Genomic DNA, 10,089 nt, shown 5'->3' with positions numbered 1-10,089 from the left:
AACCCCGTCTCCACTATAAATACAAAAAAAATTCGCCGGATGTGGTGGCAGACGCCTGTAATCCTAGCTACTCAGGAGGCTGAGGCAGGAGAATCACTTGAACCTGGGAGGCGGAGGTTGCAGTGAGCCGAGATCATGCCACTGCACTCCAGCCTGGATGATAGAGTGAGATTCCATCTCAAAAAAAAAAAAAACAAAACAACAGCAACAACAAAAACCTTGATTCTTCATTTTCCACCACTTCTAAAGGAAGCCTCCTTTTTTTCAAGACACACCATCCATGGATTTTATGATACTCTCCAAATCTTATATTCCCAACCACTCCCATAATCATTTATTTCCTTATTTCTCCATTATCCCTAGATGGCCTCCACACTCCCTTCTGTGCCCACAAATCCTCTCTATGCTTACCTTCCTGATAAGGTAAATATAAAAGCCACTGTCCCAAGGTGCATTGTCTTGAAGATCAGGGCAAGGGTTTACCCAGGCTAAAGTTAATGTTTAGATGACTAACCCTATCAAGCAAATTATAAACTGCATTTTACATTTGGGACAGAATCAAGAACACCTATGGGAGCCAAATGGAGTTGACACCCATTTCCACTGGAACCACCCACGTGTTTTCAGTTCTGCTGACCCAGATTCTGGGACTCTTGTCAACTTCAAAAGCTGCTTATTCCAGGAAAATTCAGAGAAGCAAGAATCAGAAGAGAGTCATGCTCCAGAACCACGGAGCCCTGGAAAAGTAGGGCCTCCCAAAAACACGGTAAATAAAGATTAAAAATCAAAGGTAAGCACGGCTTGCCTCACTTGAATGGGCCTGCGATCTCAGTGAGAGACAGTCGAGACCCACGAAGCATATACAACATCAGGAAGCACACAACATGAGCGTTTGTAATGTGAACGTTTACAGGGGACACGGAAAGTATCCGTTGTTTGGAATTAATTTTACAGGTCACTGCTGTTACATGAAATCATTCTGGATGGCTCCTCTTAGGATGAAAAAGTTTGAGTGGCAGTTTCCATGGGGTTTCCGCAGCAAGCAAAAAGGCTCCGTGGAAAAGAAGCACTGCACAGCACGTGATGCCCAGCAATGTGAAATTACACTGTGGTCCCGCACCTTGCGAGAAGAACCCCAGCTCATTCCTGAAAGGGTTGTGTATTTGTGTCCCCATTTTCAATTTAGACCTGTCAGGGTAGGCCGGCCAGGGCCAATTGTTATCTCTCTGTGATGTCGGATCTTTGTAGGATGTTTGTTTCTTTTTGATATTGAATCACCCAGGGTGGTATATGGCTGTTCCTATTAATAAAATGTGTTCTGCTGACTTTGGGGATCTATTTCTTTTCATTAGTTTCAAGAGAAACATGGAATTGCTTTTGCGGAGCACAGTTTTCAATCCCTTCTGCCTTTTTCTTGCATGTACACTATTCTCATTGAGGTTACAGAGCTTGGGAAGAAAAGAAATTTCAAGAATAGAAGTAGAAGACACATTTTGAATAAAATGTACCTGGTGAGTTTTTTCACTGACCGAAAGCAGCTTTCCTGACACCTCCCACAGCTGAGTGCATCCTCTGGGCTCCCTTTACACCATGCTTGGTTCAGTCGGAGCACCTGTTATCCTGTACAGAATTTCCCTCCTTGCCTCACTCTCTCTTTCCCACTGGGCAGGAATGTCCTTTAGGATGAGAACTGGGTCATTTATCTGCATTTTCATTGCCTGGAACAGCACTCAATAACTGTTTGTGGAATGAATCAGAGATATAATTATGTGCTTTTACATGTACAATAATTGGAACACATGTTTATATAAGGATATAATGAAAAAAGAAAAAAAAAGGAACTATGGTAAAATGAAAAAGAGATGCTAGAATAGAAACCAGTCCCTGAGGTGGGTAAAATATTAGAAAAGGCTATAGGAAAATTTGAGGCAGTTGATTTTTACTTCTCAGAAACATGGATGAGTTCATACAAGAAAAACTAACATGACAAGGACTTTCTTCTGTAAGGCCAGGCTCAGATCATACACCTAGTGCTCCTTCCTCTAGTGACAAACAAAGGGACCTGAAGTTTTTCAGTCAAGTGAGGAAACTGTCATTGGGAGCGAACCAACAAAAATAGTTGAAAACGTTGAAAGTGAAAGGGTTAGGGTTTTTATTGGAATGTAATATGCGCACCAAAGTTTATCTGTGGACAAATTTTGGATTTTATGAAAATCAAATAAAGCAGACTAAATGGTATGAACTTTTTGGCACCAGATATAAATACTGTGGTGGTATTTGAAAACAGGTATGTCAGGACCTCTCCATCAGGAAGCAGAGATCTTTGAAGGAGCTCCTTTGAACTATCCCCTCAAAATGCAGTGTTTGAAGTGTTCTGAGGAGAAGTTGTACATAGTTTTTAGTGGGTGCAGACTCTGGAGTCAGACAACCTCCACTGCAATCTTAGATCTGCTGCTACCGGCTTTGTGACTGCAGAACGTTTGTAATCTCTCTGAATCCAGTTACTTCACATGAAAGATGTGGCACTCATCTCATTTGGCTTTTGTGAGGATTCAACAGATTGACATGTAGCAAGCAGTCCACAAATACTGGTTGCTTTTGTAATAATCATTCTCTCTAGTATTGTCTCAACTTATGTTCTACAGAAGACCATTAGCTGCTATTCAGTAGTTTCCTAATGAGGCTACTGATGCTGGGAGACTGCTGGTATCTGTAGGTCTTTACGTCTGACACCAAGGGAAAAGAGTCTTGTCTTCCAGAAGATGTTCTTACATGGTCCAAAGGTGACGGGTCAGTAAAAGAAAAAGAAAAAAAATAAAGGTGATGGGTTTGATAGAGCATGAATTAATCTGATTAGTCTGATGATGAATTGATTTGATCCATAATTCATATTTTTTGACGCAAAATATAAAATTTCTAAACAATGGAGGGAATTAAAAGGTTAAAAGGCAATAAACCAAATTGTTAACTGATTTTATCTCTGGGTGAAGAAATCATATGTGATTTTTCTCTTTCTTGTTTATACCTTTTTTTTTTTTTTTTTTTTGAGATGGTGTTTTGCTCTTGTCACCCAGGCTTGAGTGCAATGGTACGATCTTGGCTGGCAGCAGCCTCCACCTCCTGGGTTCAAGAAATTCTCCTGCCTCAGCCTCCTGAGTAGCTGGGATTGCAGCCACACGTCACCATGCCTGGCAAAAATTCTTTTGTATTTTTAGTAGAGACAGGGTTTTACCATGTTGGTCAGGTTGATCTCAAACTCCTGACCTCAGATGATCCAGCTACCTCGGCCTCCAAAAGTGCTGGGGTTACAGGTGTGAACCACTGCACCTGGCTGTACTTTTTATATACTCCACGCTTTAGTCAACATGAAATCCTAGGGGACAGGAGGATGAATTAATTTCGAATCATCAAGCTTATCTCAATAGAAGTTTTATTATTTTTTCTTCATCTATTGTGTTTTTTTGTTTCTTTTGTTTTTTTTTTTTTTTTTTCCATTATCGAGTGTTTTCAAGCTGTGATCACTCCAGGAATGAATCCTCATCCTTTATGTGTCAGACATAAAAATTCCCCAACAATGAGATTGCCAATTTGAGAGCCCAGGCCTACTTAGAACACTCCTAGGGAGCGTCCCCTAATATGTTTGACTTCTCTGGAAAAATCATTGACTTTCTCTACACAAGCTTGGAGCAGGCTGTGCTATTCTTTGTAGTATCTAGACATGGTCACGATCATATTTTGTTGGTGCCTTGCAGGAAGGAACATATCTAAGATAGGCAGTTAGAAAGAAGTTCAGGCCAGACATGGTGGCGCAGGCCTGTAATCCCAGCACTTTGCGAGGCCGAGGCGGGCAGATGGCTTAAACTCAGAAGTTTGAGATCAGCCTGTACAAAAAATACAAAAATTAGCCAGGCATGGTGGGACATGCCCACAGTATCAGTTACTTTGGAGACTGAGGTGGGAGGATGAGTTGAGCCACAGGAGGACAATGCTACAGTGAGCCATGATCGTGCTATGGCCCTCTAGCCTAGGCAGCAGAATGAGACCCTGTTTCCCCCAAAATAAAAAATAAAATTAAAGGCCGGGCACGGTGGCTCATGCCTGTAATCCCAGCACTTTGGGAGGCCGAGGTGGGCAGATCACGAGGTCAGGAGATCGAGACCATCCTGGCTAACACAGTGAAACCCCGTCTCCACTAAAAATACAAAAAAATTAGCCGGGCGTGGTGGCGGGTGCTTGTAGTCCCAGCTACTCTGGAGGCTGAAGAAGGAGAAGGGTGTGAACTCAGGAGGCAGAGCTTGCAGTGAGCTGAGATCGCACCACTGCACTCTAGCCTGGGCAACAGTATGAGACTCCATCTCAAAAAATTAAATTAAATTAAATTAAATTAAATATAAAAAAAGAAAGAAATTCAGATTAGGGGCTCAAAAGTATCACTGGGAACTTTTAAAGGCCTGGTAAAGCCCATCAAATCCTTTCATAAAGCTATGTATCAAGTAAGAAAGACTTCTGGCAGCATCCTCTCAGGTTCCAATAATCTAGATATTAAAGACCATTCCCACAGTCCTGTCACCCATATAATTTGATCCATGTAGCTGACAACTTTTCTATTAGATGACCTTGAATGTCCCCCAAGGGTCCTTAGTGTCATCTCTTAGAAGATTTGTGTTTAAATAACATGTCTGGATTGTTTTACTGATAGGAATTCATAATGCACCATCAGGCTTTATTTTAAAATAAGACATATTTTGCTTATAACTCAACACCATTCATTCCATTAATTCTAGGCACATTTTCCCCATGGAAAGTACAAAACATATGGCTCCAAGATGAACTATGGTCAGAAAAAGAACCAGCATGGAGACTACTTACAGAGACAGAATCTCAATTCGAAGAGTTCATTTTTCCATGACAGTGTGGCTCAAAAGAGCAGCGAAAGATGCACATTGGTGTCTGAGCTAACCGTCTGTCTACATTATGGAGGGCAAGTACCAGCACTGACATGGTGCATGTCTCCTCCAAGCTCTGCCATTGAAGCCTCAGGGCCCAGCCCAGCATGGCCGGGGGCCTCTGCATTTAAGGTGAGACTCATTTGCGCTCCTTAGTCTTCATCATTATGATTAACCAGGTAGTCGTGAAGTTTATATTTTTACTCTTGAACAATAAAGACATTGAAGTGTGGAAAAAACTAAACACCTAAAATACCCAGTGCCTAACTTTAGCTCACAAATCCCAGTAATTCCCTTTACCATTATGGAATCTTCTGACTAGTTGACCATTTACCACACCCCCTACCACCCGCCCCAAGTAGCTAGAGTGAAGGACATTCCAGCATCATATTTATTAACGCCACCTGATGGCTTAGAGCAGGGAATACTATATTTAAAGGCATAGTCAATAAGAAGAGGTACAAAGGAAAAAAGGATAGGTTTGTGAATAGACCATGCTCCGTATGTCCATGAAATGACAGCAAATGCCAAAATGGAGCCAAAGGTCAGCAAAAAGGACAAGGATTCAGAATTCAAAGAGAGGCACACTCAAATGAAACAAGACATTTATCCAAAGGAAGCTGGGTGGCAAAACACACGGAATGTGGACGGCTACCAAAGAAGAAAAAAATCAGTGAGGTCGGGAGTGGTGGGTTGTGCCTGTAATTCCAGCACTTAGAACGAATCACTTGAGGTCAGGAGTCTGAGACCACCTGGCCAACATGGTGAAACCGCATCTCTACTAAAAATACAAAAAATAGCCAGGCGTGGTGGCGCACGCCTGGAATCCCAGCTACTCAGCAGGCTGAGGCAGAATTGCTAAAACCTGGGAAGCAGAGGTTGCAGTGAGCCAAGATTATGTCACAGAACTCCAGCCAGGGAGACAACAAGACTCTGTCTCAAAAAATAAAAATTAATAAAAATCAGTGAGATCCCAGGCAATTAGGAGTGCAGGGGTAATTCAGGCACCTGGACCGGTGTCTCAGCCTGACCTTAAATAGCTCTGTTTCCTTGTCCAAGTCACACAGCTCTGTTTCTACACTGCTTCATGCTATGTAGGAAGGAAAACCTGTAAGGCAATAAAATAAGGATGGCTGGGCACCGAAGCTCATGCCTATAATCCCAACGCTTTTGGAAGCCAACGCAGGATGATCGCTTGAGCCCAGGAGTCTGAGACCAGCCTGGGCACAAGACCCAGCAAGACCCCTGTATCTGCCTTAGAAATATACATATATGAGGGACCCCACAGATGTTAGTGAATCTAGCAACGTCCTAATGGCAATTGAAACTCCTCTACAATGGAGTTAGCCACTTAAAACGAAACATCACAAACTGCAGGACAGACTGAACGCCAGCTCAGTGGAAATGCTCGAAGATCTTTATGTACGTGCAGCTGGCTGGCAATGCGCTTCCGCAAGAGGCTTCCAGTGAAAAGTAGGTGAATCGACTGCAGAGAAAGATGTTAAGCTATTACCTGGCCTTTCCAGCCTCACTGTCATGGCCATGTTTTCTTCTTATACTTTATATTAATTACTAATGCAACAAAAATAGGAAAAAGACACTGATCATTTCCACGCGTGATGAATTCATTTATTCATGACATTTCATCGTCAATGGTGTCAAAGAACACCCTCAGCCAGACATCTGCCTTTAATTTCCAGCCATGGAATTCAAAGATTTTAAGCTTCACTGAAGGCATTTCTGAAAATAAAATATCTGAGGAATTTTCAGTACAATAGTAGTTATAAGCCTAACTTTTTTTTTTTTTTAAACAGGGTCTTGCTCTGTCACCCAAGCTGAAGTGCAGTGGTGCAATCACAGCTCACTATAGCCTCAACATTCTGGGCTCAAACAGTCCTCCCACCTCAGCCTCCCAAGTAACTGGGACTACAGGTGTGTACCACCACACCCAACTATTTTATCTTATTTTATGTATTATTTTTTTGAGATGGAGTCTCACTCTGTCACCCAGGCTGGAATGCAGTGGTGTGACCTTGGCTCATTGCAAACTCCACCTCTCAGGTTCAAGTGATTCTCCTGCCTCAGCCTCCCGAGTAGCTGGGATTACAAGTGCCCACCACCACACCTGGCTACTTCTTATATTTTTCTGTAGAGACAGGGTTTCACCATGTTGTCCAGGCTGGCCTCAAACTCCTAGACTCAAGCAATCCTTCCACCTCAGCCTCCCAAAGTGCCAGGAGTGCAGGTAAGAGCCATTGTGCCTGGCACAAGCCTAGCTTTTAAGGGGACCGATTTGTTTTTTGCTGGGGAGTACAGGGGAGAAGGACACTCTGAAGGAAGATCCCAGTGTCTTTGCTTTCTCCTTGTGAGGACACCCTGGCATCTGACTGGCTGCAGTTGGCCTCATTCCAAAAATTGTTCCAAGCAGAAAGTGTGCGGTCTGGCTTGGTATCCGAGAGAGGAACACCCAGCACCCGCTCCAGAAGAGCCTTCTCAACTCTGCTCCTTTTACCACCTGCTTTCTTGACTTTTAAGCTTTTCTTTGTGATTAGCTTTCCAGAAATATATTCTATGTCTTCTAGCATAATGGACCTATTTTAGCCTATGTTAAATTATAATTTTCACCACAATGCCCCTCTAAGAACTCTGTGACATTTGTATTTTTCCCACTCCTATAATCAAAACTCTCAGGTATCACAGAGAAACATTAAAACATATCCTGCATATTATGAGAGGCATTCCCATTTTTAGCTTTGCTACCTGAGTGTCCATTGAGAAACATTTTGTCCTCATTAGTGTGGAGAATACAAATAATTATGTCATCAGTGTCTACGTTCAAGGAGCTGAAACACTAACTGACTAAGCCTTAGAATGAACCAACACAAACAAAACGCTATTCATTGCCACTCACCTCTTCCTTAGAGTTGAAACCTAAGCTAATTAATTATTGACAAGTAACAGGTCTCAAACATAGCTTATGTCATGATGTTAGCCCAATAGTCCATGTGTAAAATAATGTAATGTTCTAAGAAGAGAGTTAGGAAAATCACCCACAGCCAAAATAGAAAATATATCAAATTCAGACTTTGAATAAGACCTGCTCAGTTCTTTGTTTTGGTGGTTTGTAACCATTTTCATCTAAACAACTTATTTTATGTTTCTATATTTATTGCAGGAATCCTCAAAGGTCTGGATACGTTTTTGGTTGGTTGGTTGTTTGGCTGGTTGGTTGGTTTAAAGGGGGAGAGGTCTAGGAGTAGAGGAAGTAATTATTTTAAAATTACTCTGGAAATTATTCCTTAGAATAAATATTCTTAGTAAGGTAAGTGCTACCTGTCAGGTGGCTCACGCCTGTAATCCCAGCACTTTGGGAGGCGGAGGCAGATGGATCACGAGGTCAGGAGATCGAGACCATCCTGGCTAACATGGTGAAACCCTGCCTCTACTTAAAAAAAAGAAAGAAAGAAAGAAAGAAAGAAATACAAAAAATTAGCCAGGCAGTGGTGGACACCTCTAGTCCCAGCTGCTCGGGACGCTGAGGCAGGAGAATGGTGTGAACCCAAGAGGCAGAGCTTGCACTGAGCCGAGATCGCACCACTGCACTCCAGCCTGGGTGACACAGTGAGACTCCATCTCAAAAAAATAAAAAATAAAATTAAAAATAAAAAGAAAGAATACTCCAGGCCTCTAAGAGTCAACCCAGATGTGTAGGTATAAAGTATCTTTTTGTAGATATAGGTCTCAGGTATATTTTGGTCTGCAAGTATTGAATAAATTATAAGAAAGCTATAACAAAATCAAAGAAAATGAGATTGAAAGGAACATCCAAAATGCATCTTTTCTCTGCTGCTGCTTTGAGGAATACTGCTGTTAAACTATTCCAGAGAGTTGGACCTCTACATTGTGGATATGCCATCTGAGGAAGCGAAGCTATTTCCAGCCCACCAGCAACATATGCACGTTATTATCACCATTTCCTGCCAATATTTGGCTTTATAATTAACTTTAATTCCTCCTTCTGTAATTTAAGCAAACTTCTCTCCTTGCCTTCAGTAAATACAGTGGCTTTTGTCCAAAGTTCTCTATATTGCAACAGGTTTGGGTTCATCGGAGCTAAGTTACTTCCTCATAGTCTTTTCCTTTTATGTAAACAATTCCAATTCCTTTCACTTTTATTTAATAATCCAATTTCCCAACACTTGAACCATCACGGCTTCACTCCTTTATTTTTTTTCTTCCCATCTTTGGCTTAGCATTAAAGTGAGGAGTTCGAAGTGTGACGATTTCGGTAGAGAATTATTATAACCTTAGTTTTGATACGTACCAAAATTCAATGGGCAGATTCTCGGGGTCACGTTGAAAGTTGACAATGAATATTTGGGCTCCAGACTGATTACAAAAGCAGTAGGATATTATGCTGGCCCACAAAGTCAAACATTCCCAGAAAGGAGGGTTTAAATATGTCATGTAATTTCTGGTATCCACAATATTTGAGACATTTAGAGGAATATTGAATTTAAAACAAAGTCTGCACCCTCATGAAATATATAATCTATGCAGAAAGGATTGGCAAAGAACTAATACAAGAATAAGTGCTATGGAAAGGAATTTGCCAAGCGATTAACCAAAGATTCAGAGAAGGAATGCATAATTTTGTGTGGAAAGGAGGGGCAGGAGAGGGAGTGGGTAACACTGTGTCTCAGATACCACCAATTGTGGCTCAGTTCCCTTCCGCATGGCAGGGCAGCCCAGCGGAGGCCACCACTCAGAGCTGGACACATCGCCTGGGGTGGAGCGGTCATGGTGAAGCACAGCCAGCACCAGGTGCTGGGAAAAACAAAAGTCTGGTCCAACAGGCAGAACATGATACGCAGAGAGAACTGGAAATAACAACCGATGGTAACCCAGACTGCCATTCTCAAGGATATGGAAGTAGAGGAACGAGACAGCACATTAAGAAAATGAAGAGGGAGAAAAGGATTCACCAAAAGGAAAGAAGGATTCCTACTCACAGGTGGAGAACAGCAGGAAGGGAAAAAGGAGAAATAGTCAGGCACAGAGGCTCACGCCTGTAATCCCAAAGCTTTGGGAGGTCAAGGCAGGAGGATTGCTTGAGGTGGGAAGATGAGATGAGCCCAGGAAA

General features: G+C 42.1%; 1 protein-coding gene across 1 annotated transcript in view; it reads left to right on the top strand.

Annotated features, from left to right (window-relative positions):
• Positions 1-10,089, top strand: part of LOC105518593 (keratin, type II cytoskeletal 8-like) — a 98,007-nt gene that overhangs the window by 78,069 nt on the left and 9,849 nt on the right. The window contains 4 exon segments of the mRNA XM_011951630.1: positions 364-423; positions 642-745; positions 998-1,154; positions 4,785-5,078. Of these exon segments, the coding sequence (XP_011807020.1) occupies positions 364-423; positions 642-745; positions 998-1,154; positions 4,785-5,078 (615 nt within the window).

Source organism: Colobus angolensis, unplaced genomic scaffold (assembly GCF_000951035.1).
Source record: "Colobus angolensis palliatus isolate OR3802 unplaced genomic scaffold, Cang.pa_1.0 Scaffold321, whole genome shotgun sequence".
NCBI lineage: Eukaryota > Metazoa > Chordata > Mammalia > Primates > Cercopithecidae > Colobus > Colobus angolensis.
The sequence above is the reverse complement of the archived record's forward strand: the minus strand, read 5'-3'. Positions and strand labels throughout refer to the sequence as shown.